The sequence below is a fragment of the Salmo salar genome, chromosome 06 (genome assembly GCF_965601325.2).
Source record: "Salmo salar chromosome 06, fSalSal1, whole genome shotgun sequence".
Lineage (NCBI taxonomy): Eukaryota > Metazoa > Chordata > Actinopteri > Salmoniformes > Salmonidae > Salmo > Salmo salar.
The window spans coordinates 60,370,271-60,394,271 of record NC_138296.1 but is presented as its reverse complement, the minus strand read 5'-3'; the positions used below and the strand labels follow the sequence as shown (position 1 = coordinate 60,394,271).

At 43.4% G+C, this 24,001-nt stretch overlaps 1 protein-coding gene across 8 annotated transcripts in view; it reads left to right on the top strand.

The window, feature by feature from the left end:
• Positions 1-24,001, top strand: part of LOC106607687 (collagen alpha-1(XII) chain) — a 96,469-nt gene that overhangs the window by 70,250 nt on the left and 2,218 nt on the right. For 7 of the 8 annotated variants that reach the window (XM_082976784.1, XM_082976787.1, XM_082976783.1 and 4 more), the window contains 22 exons: positions 181-320; positions 451-574; positions 5,152-5,295; positions 5,469-5,633; positions 5,766-5,804; positions 5,933-6,071; positions 8,146-8,288; positions 8,907-9,016; positions 14,171-14,329; positions 14,604-14,681; positions 16,305-16,391; positions 16,836-16,889; positions 17,311-17,406; positions 17,998-18,051; positions 19,333-19,386; positions 19,498-19,551; positions 20,618-20,689; positions 20,825-20,860; positions 20,964-21,030; positions 21,165-21,350; positions 22,015-22,083; positions 23,584-23,754. In XM_082976784.1, coding sequence (XP_082832910.1) covers positions 181-320; positions 451-574; positions 5,152-5,295; positions 5,469-5,633; positions 5,766-5,804; positions 5,933-6,071; positions 8,146-8,288; positions 8,907-9,016; positions 14,171-14,329; positions 14,604-14,681; positions 16,305-16,391; positions 16,836-16,889; positions 17,311-17,406; positions 17,998-18,051; positions 19,333-19,386; positions 19,498-19,551; positions 20,618-20,689; positions 20,825-20,860; positions 20,964-21,030; positions 21,165-21,350; positions 22,015-22,083; positions 23,584-23,754 — 2,241 coding nt within the window. Of the gene's footprint in view, positions 1-180; positions 321-450; positions 575-5,151; positions 5,296-5,468; positions 5,634-5,765; positions 5,805-5,932; positions 6,072-8,145; positions 8,289-8,906; positions 9,017-14,170; positions 14,330-14,603; positions 14,682-16,304; positions 16,392-16,835; positions 16,890-17,310; positions 17,407-17,997; positions 18,052-19,332; positions 19,387-19,497; positions 19,552-20,617; positions 20,690-20,824; positions 20,861-20,963; positions 21,031-21,164; positions 21,351-22,014; positions 22,084-23,583; positions 23,763-24,001 lie in introns of those variants that run through there. The other variant, XM_082976789.1, reaches the window with a different exon arrangement.

Sequence of the window (24,001 nt, the reverse complement as noted above, 5' to 3'; positions counted from 1 at the left end):
TTCTTTCTCTCAATGGTTTTGTTTGTGAGATTCATGCAGAAGTTTTTATTTTTGAGGTTGCCGACTCTCATTATCATGCCTTTCTGTTATCGGGCCTGGTGTTCCAGGCAGCCCAGAATCTGGTGCCTGCCATGGAATCTTTTAAGTGCAGTTCACTGAGTTCTTTTTCTTTTGCCTCAGTGTGCAAAGGTGCCAAGGCAGATGTGGTGTTCCTTATTGACGGCTCGTGGAGTATTGGAGAAGACAGTTTCCGGAAAGTGGTGCAGTTCGTCTTCAGCATGATTGGAGCCTTCGACGTCATCGGATCGACAGGAATGCAGGTGAGTAGTGCTGTAAATAGAGGAAAAAGCACGTTGTAATTGTTAGTCAAATTGGCGAACTGTTTAGAATAATAGGTGCGGTATGAAATCATACTATAACTCCTTGTAATGCTTTCTACTTTGGAAACAGGTGTCGTTCGTGCAGTACAGCGACGAAGCAAAGACAGAGTTCAGGCTGAACTCTTACTCGGACAAGGGCAACGCTCTCGCTGCTCTACAGCTGATCCAGTACCGAGGAGGAAACACTAAGACCGGTGAGGCTCCCCAAACCCAGCTTCCACCAACTAGGTTGTCTCCCAAATGCCCCCCCTATTCCCTATATAGTGCACTTCTTTTGACCAGGGCCTTATGGGCCCTGATCAAAAGTAGTGTACTATTAAGGGAATAGGATGCCATTTGGGATGCAGTACTAGTCTCTGGTTGTAAAAGTGACTTTGCAATGGACACCAACATGTTTCATCGGAGCCAGGCATGCTTAGTCTTGAAATATCCATCCTTTGAATATACACTGCTCAAAAAAATACTAAAATAACACATCCTAGATCTGAATGAATGAAATAACCTTATTAAATACTTTTTTCTTTACATAGTTGAATGTGCTGACAACAAAATCACACAAAAATAATCAATGGAAATCCAATTTATCAACCCATGGAGGTCTGGATTTGGAGTCACACTCAAAATTAAAGTGGAAAACCACACTACAGGCTGATCCAACTTTGATGTAATGTCCTTAAAACAAGTCAAAATGAGGCTCAGTAGTGTGTGTGGCCTCCACGTGCCTGTATGACCTCCCTACAACGCCTGGGCATACTCCTGATGAGGTGGCGGATGGTCTCCTGAGGGATCTCCTCCCAGACCTGGACTAAAGCATCCGCCAACTCCTGGACAGTCTGTGGTGCAACGTGGCGTTGGTGGATGGAGCGAGACATGATGTCCCAGATGTGCTCAATTGGATTCAGGTCTGGGGAACGGGCGGGCCAGTCCATAGCATCAATGCCTTCCTCTTGCAGGAACTGCTGACACACTCCAGCCACATGAGGTCTAGCATTGTCTTGCATTAGGAGGAACCCAGGGCCAACCGCACCAGCATATGGTCTCACAAGGGGTCTGAGGATCTCATCTCGGTACCTAATGGCAGTCAGGCTACCTCTGGCGAGCACATGGAGGGCTGTGCGGTCCCCCAAAGAAATGCCACCCCACACCATGACTGACCCACCGCCAAACCGGTCATGCTGGAGGATGTTGCAGGCAGCAGAACGTTCTCCACGGCGTCTCCAGACTCTGTCACGTCTGTCACATGTGCTCAGTGTGAACCTGCTTTCATCTGTGAAGAGCACAGGGCGCCAGTGGCGAATTTGCCAAACGTCCTGCACGGTGTTGGGCTGTAAGCACAACCCCCACCTGTGGACGTCGGGCCCTCATACCACCCTCATGGAGTCTGTTTCTGACCGTTTGAGCAGACACATGCACATTTGTGGCCTACTGGATGTCATTTTGCAGGGCTCTGGCAGTGCTCCTCCTGCTCCTCATTGCACAAAGGCGGAGGTAGCGGTCCTGCTGCTGGGTTGTTGCCCTCCTACGGCCTCCTCCACGTCTCCTGATGTACTGGCCTCTCTCCTGGTAGCGCCTCCATGCTCTGGACACTACACTGACAGACACAGCAAACCTTCTTGCCACAGCTCGCATTGATGTGCCATCCTGGATGAGCTGCACTACCTGAGCCACTTGTGTGGGTTGTAGACTCCGTCTCATGCTACCACTAGAGTGAAAGCACCGCCAGCATTCAAAAGTGACCAAAACATCAGCCAGGAAGCTTAGGAACTGAGAAGTGGTCTGTGGTCACCACCTGCAGAACCACTCCTTTATTGGGGTTCCCTTAATTTTTTTGAGCAGTGTACATTGTTGTCTATCACCTCAACACTTCTTATGGCTGGAATCCCGTTAACCTGTTGAGGACAGACGTTCCGCTAGCGGAACCCCGTTCCGCCTGCGGAACCCCTAGCCAACAGCCAATGGCATCGCACGGCGCGTAATACAAAACCAACTAACTATACCACAATTCAATTTTATCAAACAATCAACTATTTTACACCATTTTAAAGATAAGACTCTCGTTAATCTAACCACATTGTCCGATTTCAAAAAGGGTTTACAGTGAAAGCAAAACATTAGATTATGTTAGGAGAGTACATAGACACAAATAATCACACAGCCATTTTCCAAGCAAGCATATATGTCACATAAACCAAAACCACAGCTAAATACAGGACTAACCTTTGATGATCTTCATCAGATGACACTCCTAGGACATTATGTTATACAATACATGCATGTTTTGTTCAATCAAGTTCATATTTATATCAAAAAACAGTTTTTTACATTAGCATGTGATGTTCAGAACTAGCATACCCACCGAAAATTTCCGGTGAATTTACTAAATTACTCATGATAAACGTTGACAAAATACATAACAATTATTTTAAGAATTATAGATACAGAACTCCTTTATGCAATCGCTATGTCCGATTTTAAAATAGCTTTTCGGCGAAAGCACATTTTGCAATATTCTGAGTACATAGCTCGGCCATCACGGCTAGCTATTTTGACATCCGCCAACTTCGGGGTCACCTAAACTCAGAATTACTATTAGAAAAATTGGATTACCTTTGCTGTTCTTCGTCAGAATGCACTCCCAGGACTTCTACTTCAACAACAAATGTTGTTTTGGTTCCAAATAATCCATAGTTATATCCAAATACCTCCGTTTTGTTCGTGCGTTCAGGTCACTATCCGAAGGGTAACGCGCGAGCGCATTTCGTGACAAAAAATGTACAAATATTCCATTACCGTACTTAGAAGCATGTCAAACGCTGTTTAAAATACATTTTTAATGCTATTTTTTTGTAAAATAGCGATAATATTCCAACCAGGTGACGTATTCATTCAAAGACTGAAAGAAAAACATGGCGAGTTCTCGTGACCGCGCATCTCCAGTCTCACTGTCCCCAGGCTGACCACTTACAAACTCTGCTGCTGTACTTTGCCCAGAGACAGCAGACACCCCATTCCACTTTCTGGCGGTTTTATAGAGCCAATGGAAGCCTTAGAAAGTGTCACGTTACAGCACAGTTGCTGTAATGTCGATAGAGATGCAACAGAAGGACAACAAATTGTCAGACAGGGCACCTCCTGTATGGAATCTTCTCAGGTTTTGGCCTGCCATATGAGTTCTGTTATACTCACAGACACCATTCAAACAGTTTTAGAAACTTTAGAGTGTTTTCTATCCAAATCTATAAATTATATGTATATTCTAGTTTCTGGGCAGGAGTAGTAACCAGATTAAATCGGGTACGTTTTTTATCCGGCCGTGAAAATACTGCCCCCTATCCCAAAGAAGTTAACTGGATCGATATGACAACAGCCAGTGAAAGTGTAGGGCGCCAAATTCAAACAACAGAAATCTCATAATTAAAATTCCTCAAACATACAAGTATTTTACACCATTTTAATGATAAACTTCTTGTTAATCCCACCACAGTGTCCGATTTAAAAAAGGCTTTACAGCGACAGCACACCAAACGATTATGTTAGGTCAGCAACTAGTCATAGAAAAACACAGCCATTTTTCCAGCCAAAGAGAGGAGTCACAAAAAGCAGAAATAGAGATAAAATTAATCACTAACCTTTGATGATCTTCATCAGATTACACTCATAGGACTTCATGTTACAAAATACATGTATGTTTTGTTCGATAAAGTTCATATTTATATCCAAAAATCTCAGTTTACATTGGCGCGTTATGTTCAGTAATGTTTTGCTTCCAAAACCTCCGGTGATTTTGCAGAGAGCCACATGAATTTACAGAAATACTCATCATAAATGTTGATGAAAATACAAGTGTTATGCATGGAACTTTAGATAAACTTCTCCTTAATGCAACCGCTGTGTCAGATTTCAAAAAAGCTTTACCAAAAAAGCACACCATGCAATCTGAGTACGGCGCTCAGACACAAAAACAAGCCATACATATATCCGCCATGTTGGAGTCAACAGAAGTCAGAAATAGCATTATAAATATTCACTTACCTTTGATCTTCATCAGAACGCACTCCCAGGAATCCCAGTTCCACAATAAATGTTTGTTTTGTTCGATAAAGTCCATCCTTTTTGTCCAAATACCTCCTTTTTGTTTGCGCCTTCAGTTCACAAATCCAAATTCACGACGCGCAGGCCAGACAAACTCAAAAAATTCCATTACAGTTTGTGGAAACATGTCAAACGATGTATAGAATCAATCTTTACGATGTTTTTATCATAAATCTTCAGTAAGTTTTCAACCGGAGAATTCCTTTTTCTTTAGAAATTCAATGGAACTCAGCTACCTCTCACGGGCGTGCGCATGTCTGAAGCTTATGCCCTGCTGGCGGACCTCTCACTCAATCAGCTCTTATTCTCCCCCACTTCACAGTAGAAGCCTCAAACAAGGTTCTAAAGACTGTTGACATCTAGTGGAAGCCTTAGGAAGTGTAATATGACCCCACAGACACTGTATATTGGATAGGCCAAGACTTGAAAAACTACAAACCTCAGATTTCCTCAGATTTTGCCTGCCATATGAGTTCTGTTACACTCACAGACATCATTCAAACAGTTTTAGAAACTTCAGAGTGTTTTCTATCCAAATCTACTAATAATATGCATATCTTAGCTTCTGGGCCTGAGTAGCAGGCAGTTTACTCTGGGCACGCTTATTCATCCAAGCTACTCAATACTGCGCCTCATCCATAAGAAGTTAATTAATCTACCTTTCTTTGTTCTTGATCAGGCGCTGCTTTGATGCATGTCAAGGAGAAGGTGTTCGCCCCAGAAAATGGAATGAGGAGGAATGTTCCCAAGGTTGTGGTAGCTGTCACAGACGGTCGCTCTCAGGATGAGGTGAAGAAAAACGCTGCCACACTGCAACATGCTGGTAAGGGTTACTCAATTTGCTGCACAGCAATCTTCAAGTGAACCCATTGTCAGTCATATCCCATAATGGTTGCAAATGTTGTCATTGAGGTATTACCAATCTGTAGCATTTTAGCATCACCCCATGCACATAGTGTAGTTGGTTTTCTGAGAATGCATGTGCTCCTTCTCCAGGTTACAGTGTTTTTGTGGTTGGTGTTGCCGATGTGGATTTTGCTGAGCTGCAGAACATTGGCAGCAAGCCAAGCGACAGACACATCTTTATTGTGGACGACTTTGACGCCTTTGCAACTATCCAAGACAACCTTGTGACCTTCATTTGCGAAACAGCAACGTCATGTAAGCTGTTTTGTTGTTTGTTATTTTGGATACCACTTATAGTATTTAGCAGTAAGCCATTTCATTTATCGCCCAAGATAAAATTCTAGAAACGAATTGAACTGTTGCTAATCTTTGATATTATCTTCACAGCTTGTCCCCTGATCTACCTGAATGGATTCACATCACCTGGTAAAAATGCTCAGTTGATTATTTATGTACATCCCAAATTAGAACCATCTGCAGAAACCACATGGATCATTCCCTCATTGGTTTGAGAAGTTCTAGAACTAAAATTAGTTCTTTACCTTGTGCTGTAGGCTTCAGGATGCTGGAGGCGTTCAACCTGACAGAGAAGACCTATGGCTATATCAAGGGAGTGTCTATGGAACCTGGTTCCTTCAACAGCTACACAGCCTACAGACTCCATAAGAACTCCTTCCTGACCCAGCCCACCACGTGAGTCAGAGATACCATTTTCTTGGATTACAAAAAAATCTGTTTTCTTTCCCAAAATCACCAGGTTTTTCAGAAATCCTGTTTGGAAGATTCCCGGAATCAGGAGGGAATTATCAGGAAATCCAGAATCCTCCAACCAGGATTTCTGGATAGCACGTGCATTTTATGAAAGTTACTGGAATTTTACAACGCTATCATTGTCTTTGGCTTTGAATGGTCAATTCTTGTGGTTGTACACTGCATAGCAAAATGTACGTGGACACCTGCTCGTCGAACATCTCAATCCAAAATCATGGGCATTAATATGGAGTTGGTCCCCCATTTGCTGCTATAACAGCCTCCACTCTTCTAGGAAGGCTTTCCACTAGATGTTGGAACATTGCTGCGGGGACTTGCTTCCATTCAACCACAAGAGCATTACTGAGGTCGGGCACTGATGTTGGGTGATTAGGCCTGGCTCGCAGTTGGCGTTCCAATTCATCCCAAAGGTGTTTGATGCGGTTGACATCAGGGATCTGTGCAGACCAGTCAAGTTCTTCCACACCAATCTTGACAAACCATTTCTGTATGGACCAAAGCTTTGTGCACATGGGTATTGCCATGCTGAAACAGGAATGGGCCTTCCCCAAACTGTTGCCACAAAGTTGGAAGCACAGAATAGTTTAGAATGTCATTGTATGCTGTTGCTTTGAGATTTCCCTTCACTGGAACTAAGGGGCCTAGCCTGAACCATGAAAAACAGCCCCAGATCATTATTCCTCCTCCACCAAACTTTACACTTGGCACTATGCATTCAGGCAGGTAGCGTTCTCCTGGCATCCACCAAACCCAGATTTGTCCGTCGGATTGCAAGATGGTGAAGCGTAATTCATCACTTCAGAGAACGAGTCCAATGGTGGCGAATTTTACACCACTCCAGCTGACGCTTGGCATTGCGCATGGTGATCTTAGGCTTGTGTGTGGCTGCTCAGCCATGGAAACCCATTTCATGAAGCTCCCGACGAACAGTTATTGTGCTGACGTTGCTTCCAGAGGCAGTTTGGAACTCTGTAGTGAGGGATCCTGTTCTGTGAGCTTGTGTGGCCTACCACTTCGAGGCTGAGCCATTGTTGCTCCTAAACGTTGCCACTTCACAATAACAGCACTTACAGTTGACCACGGCAGCTCTAGCAGGGCAGACATTTGACAAACTTGACTTGTTGGAAAGGTGGCATCCTATGACGGTGCCACGTTAAAAGTCACTGATCTCTTCAATACGTGTCATTCTACTGTCGATGTCTGTTTATGACATCGGCTGGTGTAAAAGGGCTTTATAAATACATGTGCTTGATTGATTGACCTATGGAGATTGCATGACTGTGTGCTTGATTTTATACACCTGTCAGCAATGGGTGTGGCTGAAATAGCTGAATCCACTAATTTGCAGTGTATGTCTGCACTACTTTTGTGGGCTAATGGATTTAAGGGATAATTGAGTTGCAGCACATTATAATGATAGTCTCAGACTCGGAAAGCTTGTCTCCGCTCGAATCCAGAAATTACTTGTTTTTAAACATTACCTTTTTGTGGGCCTTTCCCATGCAGCAAAAACGGTATTAACGTTGGTTTGGCACTTGGAGATGACACGTCATACTCAACTATGTTCAGACAAAATGTTAGACCCCATTCCCCTCTAAACTAGGTCAATAAATGTACAATGTCCTGCTTATTCGCTTGTGATTGGCTGACCCAACAGGTCAGAATATGGACTGCCCTATAGTAGTGTTCTAGCTCAATCTGAAGTTCCCACGTAGCTCCGAGACATCCAACTACACTGTCTATCTCCTACATCGTACATCTCTAAGTGTTTTATCAGCCGCACAGTAGTCCTATCAAATACTGTATATCTCCATTCAGCTTAACCTTCCGCATCAGAGTTTTACCTCTGCTTGCGACTCTATGGAAGAACATCAGCCACATCATGGTGCTTCATAGGCATAGAGTAATACTGTACACATGTATATTAATGGTGAATTGATTATTGTGTATTTTGTCATTTTTTTAATGGTCTGTCTTATTGTGGGGGTTTGAACAGGGAGATCCACCCAGACGGACTACCTCACTCCTACACCATCATCATGATGTTCCGTCTCCTCCCGGACACACCCAACGAGGCCTTTGACATCTGGCAGGTGTCCACCAAGGACGACAAGCCTGAAGTCGGGGTCACCATTGATCGTAAGGCTCTCTAGCTCTGGGGATTTGAAGGGGTCGAGGACAGAGGGTTTACAACGAGGGTTACAAGATGTCACTGGTGTTGCATCCCAAAATGACCCCCCTACTCCCTACGTAGTGCACTACTTTTGCCCGGAGCCATATGTACCCTGGTCCAAAGGTAGTACACTTCATGGGCAATAGGGTGCCATTTGTGACACAGCCATAGAGGAAGGAGGAAGTAGTGTTGTGTGAGGAGGCGATATCATATCCAGCAGCTGTAGATAGATTTATGTTGTTCTGTCTGATATTCTCTCATGGGAGCAGTGAAGGGATCGTAATGGGCTCCAGAGCCCAGGGCTGCTTTGGTCTCCCTCAGTAACCACCCTCACCCTCCTCCGGTTCCAGCATCCTGTATAAGATATCTTCAGCTGGCCTTTATAAAGCCCCGACCATGTTGTTTGTGATGCAGCTTTCACAAAGCATATCTACTTTATGATAAACTGCCCATTGATGATAATGGTATTGGAGTCCTGTTTCTAGTTTAGGAGCTTTGCATGACACCAAGTCCTAATGCGACGTTGGAGAGCTATCTGTAACCTCTTTCTTTTCTCTCCTCAAACTCGTTTTTTCTCTATTCAGCTTCCAGCCAAACGATTTCGTATTATAACAAGGACACGAGGGGGGAGATCCAGAGGGTCACATTCGACAGTGATCAAGTGAAGAGAATCTTCCATGGAAGCTTCCACAAGGTAAACCCTGACTGCCTGTCTGTCTGCGTGACTGTTGGGATTGGAGGAATATACTGGGTGTAGTGAAGTTAATGGCCAGATTATAGAACATTCAGGGGCTTGGCAACTGGACTTGAGGTATGGCACATCAATCACAGTTGTCTCCTTTCTTCTTGCTGTAAGCTTGCATGTCCTGAGGATACACAGATAATGAGAAGGGATACCTGGCATTCCTGATACATTGTATATTACAGGAGGTGTACCTCCTGATACAGCTACAGACATGTGTTCTGCAGAACAGTGTCTGCTCATGCAAACAGATGGCCTTTGGCTGTAAGTTGTGTAAACCCCAATGTTACATGACGCATAGATTGACGTTATTGATGGTAATCAAAGCCTCTCAAAGTAATCAAGCGATAGAAGTGGCCATTGATCTTTTACCAGTTTGTTTGGACTTTGAAGCTAATCAAATGACTGGTTCATGCTAAGCTGAAGTGGTCATGTTTGGTCCAGCTCCAACTCCACATTGGGCTCTAATTCGATGGCTGTTGGTTTCCTTGAGAGAAACTGGTCTAAGTGGGGCAGAGAAATTAGACTCTGTTGGCATATTTGATCTCTTGGATCTCTTGGATTAGTGCATTAAGTTGTAGCCTGAGGGAGGGAGACCACTAAAGATTAACCATAGGCAGTCCGTGTATACTCTGTGCATTAAGAGCTATATGGAAGTACTTCCCGCTGGTACTTACTGTAGTTTCCATTTACCATAAGGTCAGAGCCATGTGCTCATAGGGGCTGTGGACATAGTCATTTAACAACGCTATCACAAACATTCACTAGAATCTATAAGTCCTTTTGCGGAGACCATTAAAATGTACTGCTAGTCGCTGCTGGCGTGCTAGTCTGGAAAATATTGGGTCACTGCTATAACTATTAAACAATTACATCAGAGAGGCAGTGGAATGCCAGGCTAGGGGGAGATTTTTCTGCCTGCCTTTCTCTCTCGCTCTCTCTTTCTCTCTCTTTATCTATCGCTATCCCATTTTTGGCTCTGCTGCCGTTTCTCTGCCTGGATGTTGGATGCAAGCCTTGCCTCTGTTGCCTCTGGTAGCCGACCGCAGGGGAATTCTCGCCGTTGCTGTAGGGGCGGCGACACTGGTCTGTGGTTTACCTCCCAGCATGGTTATGTATGCTGTATCTGTCCCAGTCTTCCAGCATGGTTATGTATGCACTCTCTCTCCCAGTGTTGTCCAGCTGGGCTCAAAAGTAGTGCTCTAAGAGTTTGTTCTTAACTGACTTGCCTAGGTAAATAAAAAATGTAAATAAAGTGTAAGGAATATGGTGCTATTTGGAACGCAAGCTAGGCAATTTCCAGCTCCCACTGGGGACAAGACCTCAACCACACTTCGTACAGTGACAGACTCACAGACAGACAGTAATGAGTAGGGATTGAGTAGTGTAAGCGCTTTTCACTTGTAATTTCTCTCAGTCAGTATGGCGGTTGAAACTTTCCTTTGCAGAATGCATAATGTCTTTTTAAGAAGCAGATGACCGTGTCAGTTACAGAACTGGTGACTTATAGAACCCACTCTTCTCTCCGTGCTGCCAGCATATGCAGCATAAACAAACACAATTTAGATGGGCTAGCTTGAACCCAGACTCTCACTCCCTTATTTGATTGATGTCCTGGTTTGTTTTCTTAGCCAGCTCTGGCAGGTTTAGGAAAGTGTTGTGTGGTGAGGAGGGCTTTTAAACAGCCGGGTTGTACTGCTTCACCGCAGGCTGATTTACCTCGACCTAAGCAGTCAGGAAATTGCTAATTCAGCGTTTGAAAGGTCTTAGTTACCGCCGATGATACAAAACTCCCTAAAATAGGTTTAACAGATGTGCTCCACTGAAGGAATTGGGAGCCTCCTATGTGTATATTGGGTCAAAATACAATTCCATTATATCAGCCAGTAAAAAAAATCCACACTGCTACTATTGTATGAGCCACTTGTTTTCAAACTTTTCTTGCCCAGGGACCCCTGCCCAGGCAAACTGGCGACCCAGGATCCCCCATCATATCTTAGCAAAAAATGCAATCACATTGTGTCTTATTATCAGGTGAATGATAATGGCAAATAAAAGTAATCAACATTTTAAAATGAACAGATTTGGTAGACAGTTTCATTATTTTGACCTCCCCACAGTTCATTGGAAGAGGAAGTGTAAACTCAAACAGTCTATTAGCTAGACAGATAAAGGTATCTTGGCGGTTTAGAGAAAATCGTACTGAAATTCAAACCCAAAAAAATCCTTAAACATTAGAACAAAATCAATAGCCATGTGCCCTGAATGCAGTTTATTTGTATTATTCTCCCTGACTGTCTAGCTTTTATTTGATTGTTAGTTTTCAAAGATGGTATTCTAAAAATGTATACATAGTTTAATATCTTTTATGGGTAACAAGAATTTAAGCTTTCTGCCTATATCAGATGTGTCTATGTCCTGGGATTTGTTTTGGTTTCTTACAACCTCATGCTAATGAGGTTAGCACGAGGACGGGTCACCGATTCAGTATTAAAGTTACTCTTGAAAGTTGTAATAGTAGAATGCACAAGGGGCAATTTCGAAATTGGGTAGTGCATCATCAGTTCCTCTTGTCATGTTAGTCATTACATACCTTAGCGAGCTATTTATAATTTGTCAGAAGTGTCCAGATCTAGAACTCGTTTTTTTTTATTTCGTTTTGTTAGCCCATAGATATTGTTGTAATTTTTAGTCCCTCAAATATATCATGAATACACATTAGACATAGCAAAATGTATAAAATTGCGAGAAAATTTGCTTTAAAATAGCAACAGTTTCGTTGCACTCCATGACAAAATGTGTAGAATTGCAGGAAATAAGCCTAAGAATTTTCTATACAGAAAAAATTATGTAATTAGATCCTATTACTGTAATTTTCTCCATATTAAAGGGGTAGTTCGAGGTTTTGGCATTGAAGCCTTTTATCTTCTTCCCCAGAGTCAGATGAACAGCTAGCATGCTAACTGTTCCTGTAGACTTCCAGTCATTGCGCTAAAGCTAGTTAGCAATGGCTTATGAAACTACCTCTAACTTCCTTCATACTGTATGCAGAGAAATACAAATGGTATCCATGGTGGTAATGGGTCTCTGTTGCAGCTAGCAACAAAAAAAATATATAGAAAAATTGTGGACCTCCTTCAGTACCCATTTGGTGCAATATGCAGACAGTCTGTAACCCAGTTTGAAAACCCCTGGTATAAACCATCTCTATTTGCCTGTTTCTGATGACAGTTTGAATGCTTTGTTCTCTCGCCAGTAACCCTTTCTTTCAACTAAGATTACGGTAAGCATACAGTAGGTTTAGCAGACCCTCAGGAATCAAACTCTAAAGCAGTTTCTTAAACCATGATTAATAGTCGTTAGGAATTTGTTTAAATATCCACGAAGATGATAAATGAGTGTTGACATACCCTGACAGTATGGACTCTGCTTTTCACCATGCTGAATGTATCAAACATTTAATTCATTATCAAAAACCACCGTCTTGTATTTGGTAATACAATAACAACCTAATGCGTATTGTACCAAATAATACTCAAATAAAGGCATATGGATTTCATGGAAGCTTGAGTCAGTGAGCAAAACGCAAACCATATGTAGTCCAAATGGATAGAGAACACCCAAGACTTGTGAATGAAAAGGCTAATGCGTGTTAGACGATGGTCATGTCAGAGAGAGAGAGAGAGAGAGAGAGAGAGAGAAGATATGGTCATATGATTGTAGAAGGTCTGGGAGGAGCGGTATAATCTGTCCCAGTCACTGACCAGAGGTCAAGGGAAACTCCAACATCTGTAACGTGGACGTCACATCAGTGAGCTCACAGGGAATGCCATCTTCACGGTGCCGCCTGCTGCACACCACATTTTGCCTTTTGGTTACGATAGCATCTTGGTATCCCTTTTCTTAGGGTTGAAGGTTTTGTGTGTCTGATTCTTGATAGACGACAAGGTGATTTGTTGTATTGCTGTTTTTGAATCGCTCAGCCAGAGGTCTTAAACTGGAGACAGTCTGAGGCTCTATAGAGCATTCCTAGAGGTGCTACATTTCTTCTTCACGTTAGAGCGCTGATGATGATGTCATTTCCTTGAGCCGAGTTGCTTTCTCACAGTACCGTTACCTTATTTACCCTCTTGCTGTCCAAAATAGACTCACAGTTTCCATAAATTGCGGAGCGTGCTCCGCTGTCTGTCTGCACGCTCTCCGAGAAGAATCCTGAGATATGAGTTTCCTCTGCTCGTGGTCGGCTAAACATAGCTGTACATTTGTTGACCACAATGAATTAAACAGTGTGTGGTTGTCAAACCTCTGGGGCTGACTCCATGGCTTGGTACTGTACAGTATCATTTTGCATGCTCAGTAAGAATGTGGTTACTGGGCTACAGCTGAACTCCCCAGAACAGCAGCTAGACTCTGAAAGCTTGGCAATATAGGGAAAGAGTAAAAAAGGAGCACTTCTTATGTCTCGCCACAAAACAACATCATCAGAAAATGTGGTGAGGTCGATCTGAGTAAGGACTAGCAACGTAGTGTGTACATTGACTCTGTGAAACACAGTGATGGAAAGACTCATCCTTGGTGTGCACCACATCACTTTAAACCCATCACCGCAAAGTAAATGAGACAGATGAATGGATGGCGGTGCTCTGTAAATCAGTAGGCAAGCAAACAGCTGATCCGGGCATTTCCTACTGTGTTCTACCACACTCGCTAAGTCTTACTGATGATATGACATGCTATATGACTAATGTTATGTATTTAACAGTGAATGGAGATGACATCGACGGAATTTTGGTGATTATCTTATCCTGAGCGTATCTTACCCTGAGTGCACTTTTAGGATACTGTACATCATCGAAACACATTGAAATCATGTTGGTGTGCTGCTCTCGTTGTTGTACTCTGGCCCATCTCTTTTGGAGAGATTCAAGGCACAACAAATCAAGGAGAGGAAATAACACATCCAAATACACCCTGTGTCTCTCTCTGCTCTGTTGCCAACCCCAGATAACCCAATGATTTGAGTTTTAGGATAGACAGCAGACGGTCCTAGACGAAAATATGTCCTGGACGAAGAATGTAACAACTCTCAATCTTTTCTGTCTGCAGCTCCACATCCTTGTTTCCCCCACCAAAGTCAAGCTGAACCTCGACTGCCAAGAGGTGGCGGACAAGGAGATTAAGGAAGCTGGAAACACGTCCACGGATGGCTATCAAGTTCTTGGCAAAATGTCCAAGTCCATTGGCTCCAAGGGTGAATCTGCAACTGTAAGTGAACTGTCATACAACATCAAAGGATATGGACCTACAAGCCTACTAGCATGACGGTTTTAGTGCTCCTGTGTATCTGAGTGCTGTTATGACAGGAGGAAGCCTTGCAGCTCACTCCCTCCAACACAGTGCATCCCAAGTGGAATGTGCCTGTTATCCTTATCTGATGCTCTGTGGGCTCTCTGTCTGCACGTTCTCCTTGTTTTCTTATTTTATATTTTGGGATGCGGAGGAAGTATGTACGTTTCCTTTTTTTTCCCCTGTTCCACAGTTCCAGCTCCAGATGTTCGATATTGTGTGCACCCTGGGCTGGACGAGCAGAGACAGATGCTGTGACCTTCCATCTATGGTGAGTAAGAGGAGCCTCACAAGGTACAGATCTAGGATCAGCTTCCTCTCCCCCCAATCCTAACCTTAACCATTAGTGGGAAAAATGCAGATCAGTGACTAGGGGCAACTTCACCCTACACCTGGACCTCCCTGGAGGGGAGAGGCGGGACAAGTCAACAGGCTGCAAAACAAGCTCTTGAGCAGTCTGTAAGCATCTTCACTGACCCAAATCCATAGTCCTCTTGACACCCGTTGAGCTTCTGAGTGTGTGTGTGCCTTCGGCCTGGCATGAGTGTCCGTGACTGAGATCAAGTCCAGTTGTGTGTGCATGCGTGTGCACATGTGCGTATTAGACAATGCATCTTGCTTGTCTCATCTTTTAACACGGCAGTAAACAAATGCATATCCATCCCACATCTCTGCTTTAGGACATGCTTACGTCATCCTGAACACGTGAAGAGGAACAATGGAAAAACAAGCCTGTATTTTATAAGCTGTGTCTTGGATTCTAATGCTGTCCTGATAACTTGTATAACAGAGGCAGTAAAAGTGAAACTGCATCCCTACAAATCTGATTCCAAATGGTCAAATCATGTGCAGACAGAAAGCTTAGTATATTTCACTCAACCTATGGAAAAGTGAATGGCGAGCAGCTAAGTATGGCAAGATTGCACTTGACTAACCACCCTTATGCAGTTGTTCTCTCTAATATGTCAAAGTCGAAGCTGAATGAAAAAGTGCCTCAGCACAGAGCACATTTTGGCAGCAGAAAAGGAACGTTAATCAGTTAGAACAGGAAATCTCTGTTGTTTTCTTCTTAGATTATTCAAACTCTTGGAAGACTCTCAATGGATATTTGTGAGGCACATTCATTTTACAATCCTAGTTGGCCCTTCTATAATTATGGTCTCCTGTCCTGACTGTTAAAGAACCATGACTGTGTTTAAATGGCCCAGCTGCAGCTTCAAACACCTTTTGTCAAGGAGAGAGTGTTGCTGATTTGCAGTCATGCTGCCCCCGAGCCAGGCGGAGAAGCAACGGCTATCGACTGTAAAGGCATCACAACTTTGAACGGCCTTCAACAATACGTACATCCAACAGAAAACAATGCCAAACTGTCAAGACAATGCCCCTGTTTGATCTGGACTTTTTCACTTTTGTTCCGCCAGAGATATCCAAGAACACGCCTCTGTTTCAACAAATCAGAGCTGCACAATCACTGTTGGTTGGACACCCAGAATGTGTTTTAATGTGTTTCATGTCTGGTGGGTAGGGCTTACAACAATGGACTTCCTGGAAACTCAGGCTGTATAGGGTTGCATGCCAACACATCTGCCTGATTAGAGTTGTTCTATAAAATATTGCTCTTATCTAGTGAGCATGTACTTCATCAGTTTGTCTTCCTTGAGATATACTGTACTACTGGTACAAACTAATAACATTTAATCAATCAAAATAAGCCGTATCATCCTGTAACCTCCTGACCCTTCCTCTGCTTACATTTACATTACATTTCGGTGATTTAGCAGACGCTCTTATCTGGAGAGACTTACAGTCAGTAATGGGTCTCTGTTTTAGCCCAACTCCTTCTAGTTATCGCAGCTCACCACTTCTCTTTGTCTGTTCCCTCCCCTGTTATCAGAGAGAAGAGTCCAAGTGCCCGTCCCTCCCCAACGCCTGCACATGTACCTCAGAAAGCACAGGACCCCAGGGAACACAGGGGGCAGTGGTAAGGACCAGATACACCCACTGCACTCTCTGTCTCCAAATGGCACTCTGTTCCCTATTTAGTGCACTACTTCTGATCAGGGCCCATACGGCACTAGATGGGGTATGAGGTGACATTTAGGACTTGTTTTCCTTCCATCTCTATGCTGCAGGCCAGGGTTTCTAGTGAACTCCCTGATCTGCCGATCGAAAAGTATCTTTTTGACACATTTTGATTTATGTAGTGTACAGTTGCCTCTGACATGCATTCATTATGTAGGACTGACTGTACAATGCACAATAAAAGTTGGCTTGTATTTCATTTTAAAAGGGCAAGCCAGAAGGAAACTACAGTGATGATTATGAAGCCCCCAGGGAGGGAGTATCTATCATGAGTATGGGTCTGAGCTTCTGGACACTCCTTTCTCTCCCTGTGTTAACTTGAAAAATGATCTTTCTTCACCAGGGCGCACCCGGTAGCAAAGGTCCCCGGGGTGAAAGAGGAGAGACTGGCCCGGCTGTAAGTACCTCACTAACCTCACCTCTCAGATTCCCTCTTTAGGACTGCAGGGCTATAACCGACGGCAGGCAAGTCATAAAGTGGTCAAGGCATTTGACACAGTTTGGAGAATGTGGGATATTGGAGTCTCCTTAAAGCTTTTTCTGCTATTGATGAAAACTGAGAACTGTTTACAGTTTTATGGCTTTGAAGAGGAAGAAACACATCTGAATTCACTTATTAGGAGTATGTTAGTCTTCTCGAAATTTCAGGGAGGCTCGGTTTGACAGTGTAGGCATTCCACGGTTTCTGGTGCCTTCTTCCAGAGATTGCAACAGTAGCATATTTTAATGCACTGCTATATTCAGTCTGGAGATCTCAATAGCAACATTCTTTCCAAGCTCTAATTGATTCTCATCTCTTGTCTTTGTTTCTCTGATAGGGTCCAATTGGACCGCGTGGAGATACAGGATTGCCAGGACCTATGGGTCTGCCTGGCCCTCAAGGATCTAGTGGGTTGTCTATTCCAGGAGAAGCTGTGAGTCTCACTCTTACACTCCACACTCACACATTCCACACGCCACATACACTCCCCTCTCCGCAGCCACAGGCGTTTGCTGCTGCGCACGGCTCGTTTCCAGCAGTTACACGTAAATCCCACGATGCCGCCACACACCAAATAGGAATAATGTTGTCCGTTTAATATGTAAGGAAATCACAAGCTGCAGAGTAATTGTGGCAGAGGCCTGTTGAGCCTGCATTTCTTCGTGTCTAGGGATATGTTGAACCAGCCTCATCTCAATGCATCTCAATGCAGCTCAATGATCCATTAATAATCACCGCTGGGATTTCCTTCGCTGAAAAGCACCCAAACTCAAGACGAATGTTTATCCACTTCTTCGCGCAAAAAAAAAGGAAATTGCCATTAGACTGTTCAGACATCACCAATACACTTCCACACATCTCGCACAGAACTCTCATCACAGCGTGTTTATCTTGGGTTAAAGACAGATTGGCAGAACACATTTTCTTAGATCTGTCACCCAAAGGTTAGCGAGTGTTGAGTTTGGAGGAAGTATTATGTTGTTCTCCACGGAGTGTGAATGTGTTTCTCCCTCTGCTGTTTCAGGGCCGCCAAGGACCGAAAGGAGAAGCTGGTGATTCTGGGCTACCTGGACAGAAAGTGAGTGCTGCTTTGGCTCACTGGCCTGGCTGTGGTTTAGAACAGTAAATTAGGGATAATTCGCAGGGTACAGATATGCTGCTTCTCTGGCCTCTCTTCATGTGGCAAGCCACAGACAATATTTCATATGAGGAGAACTCACAAAGAGTCAGGTTGAGATTCCCAAATTTGTATTGAATCTTTCTTGAAGTTAAGAATAACTGAGTGGAAAACAAATCACCTTGATATACAATGCTTCTTAACCAGGGGCTTCTGGTTAGGCCGTGCACATTAGGCCTTCCTGTCAGTTGTACTATGGTCCATACAAAGCTGATGAGGTGATATAGAATGGAAAACCCAGTTTCATGGACTCCCTTCTTTTTTTAACATGCTAAACCTATATGATAGATGGCATCGCTACACAGAACATAATGGTAAAACGAGCCTTACTCAGCTCACATAACATAGCTGGCTCTTCTATTTCATCAATATTGACAACATTATGTGAGCCCATCAATGATTTCCAGGATTCGCCTGTGACGTTTTACAGAACAGTGTCGTCATGTTAGAGATCCTCTGAGATCTTCTGAGATGGTTTCCATTAAACTCACAATGCCATAAACAAATTGCCCCCTCCAGTCCTCATACATGAAATGGCATCTTTGTATTTCTAGAAAGAGCCTGCCCCTTTTATTTACTGATAAAAAGGAGAAGCCCCCTTTGTGTCTACCAGTAAACTCAGAGTACTTCTATGCAGAAGAGTCAATTGGGAACAAAGCCTTCCCCCTCCCTACATTTTTTTTTTTACCTCAGTTTAGAATTCATGCAGGTTTGTTGATGCCACAAGACACTGGAGAATGAATTACCAAGTGTAAAATAATGAACAATTCCAAGATAAAAGCCTTGGTGAACCCATCGCTTAAATAGATTGTGGGTAGTGTTTGCAGGTGAACATGATAGAACAGATGATATAGCAACATGCGTTTAACGACCTGCGGAGTATGCAGTCCTGATTTATAATGGCCAATAAAACGAATCTGGAATATATTATGTTCCCTGTAAGTTTTATGCGAAGCATCAAAGGCTAGAGCGGATTTGACAATACAAAAGTGAGCAGGGTTTCAGAGGAAATTTGAAATAAATGGGAAATGTACTGTTTGAGACACAGAAAACTGGCGGTTAAATAAACTGGTTTGAGTTGGTTGGTCAAAGGTAGGTGGCCTGTGTTAATGTGATCTGTGAGGAAGGAAAAAAAAGAAAGTCCAGCTCTGACGTGGGTTGTGTTTCCGCCTTTTTCCCCAGGGTCCACCTGGGATAGCTGGGACCATCGGCCCAATCGGACCTGCTGGACCGAGGGTAAGTCAAATCAATGGGCCATTGTCTAATGATCATGCAATGTCTGTCAAATGAACTTCATCCCATCAGCTCAACTTGTTTAACTCTATTGTCTGTGTGTTGTGAATGCAGGGACCCCAAGGAAAGGAAGGACAGGCTGGATCCAGAGGTGCAACAGGACCAATGGTATGCTCAGACAAAATAAAGTCAGGGAGATAAAGTCATTTAAGAACTGTCAAACTCGGCCTCTCCTAAACTATAGTAAAGACGGACCAGATGTTTCTTGAGTGTAATCTGAGTGGTTATTTTGTTTGTGTCTCTGTATCTGATTGGTTCTTTTGTTTGTGTCACTGTAACTGATTTGTTCCGTCCGTTGTTTGTGTCACTGGATTGATTGTTTTATTTGCAAGTTTAAAAAAATACATACTGTAATTTCCAGACTATTAAGTGCACCTGAATGTAAGCCGCACCCATTGAATTTAAAAAAAGATATTATTTTGAACATAAATAAGCCGCACATGTCTATAAGCCGCAGGTGCCTACCGGTACATTGAAACAAATTAACTTTACACAGGCTTTAACGAAACACGGCTTGTAACAAAAATAAATAGGCTTTAACGAAACAAGGCTTGTAACAAAAAAAACGTTAGCAGTAAGCTTTAGTTGTCTTTTTGCACTGAGTCAATTCCTCACACTGCTGTTTCCAACGTCTTATCATCGACTCATTAAGACCAAGCTCCCGTGCAGCAGCTCTATTTCCTTTTCCAACAGCCAGATCAATCACCTTCAACTTGAAAGCTGCATCATATGCATTTCTCCGTGTCTTTGCCATGATGAGGGTGACAAAATGACTACCGTAATCAGAATGATGGGAAGTTTGAGAGCGCTCGATTTAATCTAAACGGTAAACAAAAAAGTTGTTTGACCTTAACCCGTTCGGCAATTTCATTGGTCTAATGAAAGCTTCATGCCGCCAGAATAACTGACCACGTCACAGAATGTGTTTTTTTGGAGAAAAAAAAATTGAAAGCGGGAAAAATCCATATATTACCCACGTCATTGTTTAAGCCGCGAGGTTCAAAGCCTGGGAAAAAAGTTGCGGCTTATATTCCGGAATTTACGGTACACAAAGTACATACATTTTTAACTTGACAGGGATAACACAAAATCAATGACTTCCCATTGTGGTCCCTTGAAGTGCATGGTGAAATTCATGTATTTGATTGGTTATTTTGTTCTTGTCACTATACAGGGACCTCCTGGATCTCCTGGAATGCCTGGGGCTTCAGGAAAACCAGGAAAGCCTGGTGACACAGGTGTTTCGGTAAGCATCCATCTCACCAAATCTCATAATACAGTTCTGTATGTCATGCAAACCACTGAAAGGCAACGTTTTTGTGTCATACAGTACATACATCTGTGTGCAGTGAGATGTAACGGCCTTGTATTTTCATTTCAGGGAGCCAATGGTATGAAAGGGGACAGAGGAGAGAGAGTGAGTAACATCTCCAGTGTTCGAGCTCCAAGTTTTGAACCTCAGTCAATCTCAGTAAGTCATGTATATTCATCACCAAGCCTTGCTCTCTGTTTGTTTCCAGGGCGACTTTGCTCCTCAGAACATGATGCGGTCCATTGCCAGACAAATGTGTGAGCAGATAGTAAATGGTGAGTGGGCCTTTTTTCAGCACTACATTTATAAGTAGCTCTTTCACCAGAGAGAAATCAAAGTCCTAAAAGAGTCTACCTTTCATGAAATGTCTGTTGCCTTCTCAATGTTTATGTTTATCATTGTTTTTCAGAACAAATGAGTAGAGTCAATTCCATGCTGAACCAGATTCCCAGCGGTTACCGTAGTAGCAACAACCCAGGTCCCCCCGGACCCCCTGGGCCCAGCGGTAACCAGGGTCCCCGTGGAGAGCCCGGACAGACAGGCAGGAATGGATTCCCAGGAAGTTCAGGACAACCTGGCCAGCAAGGAGAGAGAGGTACGTCATCAGGATATCCATGACTGTCAGGAACCCAAGATTTCCCCTATGTTAACTGATAGAGCTGTTTATCAATAGGTTTAGCTCTAGGGTGTCAAACTAATTTCCTGGACGGCAGTATGTCTGCGGATTTTCTCTCCTCCCTTGTACTCGATTGACCAATTAAGGTCATTGATTATTTAAGAACTCCCCTCAACTGGTTGTCTAGGTCTTACTACAAATTGAAAGGAAGTAACAAAAACCAACAGACACATGGGCCTCCAGGAATGGACACCCCTGGTCCAGCTGTTCACTATCAGTAGGCTTAACTAGAGTGTCTTGCTGTGTGGTATTGTCACGGTTGGAACAAAGACTGGACATTTTTCCATAGACATACAACTCTGTCTTAGAATTGCTGCGATAGCAACGGAATGAAGCCTTCACAGACTTTTCCAAAGTCTCATCTTCACAGCATATTCCATTCATCTCAGTGGTTATGTCTGTATTTCTGTGTGTCTTTCCATAGGCCTGCCTCAGACTGTTTTTCAGTGGCTCAGGAAATGCCTATCAAGCTTCATGAAAATGTCAATTCCTGTGCGCTCATAGTGGTTACATTGGGGTTTCCTCTTTCAGTGGGTGTCCTTGTCTTTGTTCGGCTGTGAGTGATTTTCTATTTGATTCTCAGGCCCTGCAGGAGAGAAGGGTGATCGAGGGACAGCAGCAGTCGGACAGCGAGGACAAAGAGGACCACCTGGTTAGTTTCACATTTTTGCTCCAGATCCGTAACAATCCAGTCTTTGTCTTTTGTCCTGCATTGCGTCACATCTGTCTTAATAGCAATACTTCTCATTCATTAAGCTTAATCTCTCCGAGTGATTCGCATGGCGTCATATTCTTTGGTAGAATCAGGGGAAATCAATCATTACTTTACTTTAGCCGCAGTAATGGGGGTCATTCTGGCCACGTCTCTCATTTAAAGCTGGATGTGTCACTATGAATTGAACCACTTCTCCCAGTTTAAATCTCCTTAGCTGTAACTACAGGCTGCTAAACCAAGCGTTGCTAAGCTCAGAGGTGTTGCCTGAAGCAGTGCTGGGGCAGCTGTGTTTAATAAATGACCAACGCTGCCATTCAGCATTTTTCCCAGTTAAACACTCTGCCTTCTAGGGGATTTATATTGTCTTTGTGTGTGAGATGCTCACACTGGTCAAATGTAAATGAAAATGTATGGGAGTAGAAAGTATATATTTTCTTTAGGAATATAGTGGAGTAAAAGTTGTCAAACTTAAATAGTAAAGTTCAGACCCCCCCCCCCCCCCCCCCCCCCCTTCAAAAAACCCGACTTAAGTAGTATTTCTAAGGATTTTTTACTTAAGTACTTTACACCACTGGGTTTATGTACATCACAGATTTAATGTACCAAACAGATTAGCAACATCAAACTTGATATGGGTAGTAACCAGAGTTGGTCCATTTCACATGATGTGCTCGCCTTAGTCTTCATCCATTCTAATGTCTTGAGCAGTACCACAGTCATTACAAGCTGTCACTGATAGGACCAGTGCGCTGACAGAGATCATAGATTGAGTTCTGAAACCAGAGATCAGACAGTGGGATTCCCATTGGTTTAACCCTGTAATGGAGCTACAGGAACAGATTCCAGCCAAACCGCCTGCCAGGCCATCCAACAATAATATGAGTTTGTCTTGCCAGGGGCCATAGAGCTGCAATACAGCTAATACAGTTCCCACTGTAATTCAGCACGCTTCACTATAGCCACCCACTCCCACTGAAATTCAGCACGCGTAACTATAAAGCATTGGGCTTCAAGGTCTACAAGGTCAAGACTTGGAAAGTGGTCTTGAATCAGGGAAAGGGAAATGCCCAGATTACTGGGGAAGCTAGCTGATGGTGAGTCATTGTTCAGGGGCCAATCAGATGTATGTACTGAGGTCTTCCTCCCATGGTCACATTCACAGCACATGTTTAAAGGACTTAGAGGACCACGGATGAGAGACTGAGGGAAAAATTCCAAGCTTAACTTTTCTAAACGTCTAGACGAAACAGAGGGGGAAAAAGGATCAACGAATGAATCCAGGGTTTTCCTTCTTAAGTAAAAAAAAGAGAAGAAAAAAATGATTTTCCAAACCGTTGTGGCAGAAATAGTTACTACACTTATAGCTCCCACTGATGTCACAGGGTGATGACATGCCGATGCCTTCTAATTGGTCGATTGTGATTTCTCTCTCCACAGGCCCACCAGGCGAAGCTCGGACCGGCCCTCCAGGCCCCGCAGGCTCCTCCGGGCCCCGCGGTCCTCCTGGGCGCCAAGGGTTCACAGGTATTAGGGGCCAACCTGGCACTCCTGGCTACTGTGACTCTTCCCAGTGTGTCAGCATTCCGTACAATGGACAAGGATACAGAGGTACATAACTGGACAGGTTAATGGGCATGACATCCTTAATGACTGCATGTCACCGAAGCATGGAACATGAGTGAAAAGCATGTGTAGTTACTACATAGTTATTACGTAACATAAGTGGGTACAGTATAGACTGATGACAAAATGGATATATTCCAGAAACGACTATATATAAATTGTGATAATTCATTTGTTAACATTTGGAGAGAAAGTAAATATTCCCATACCAACTGAAGACTAACACCTCGTT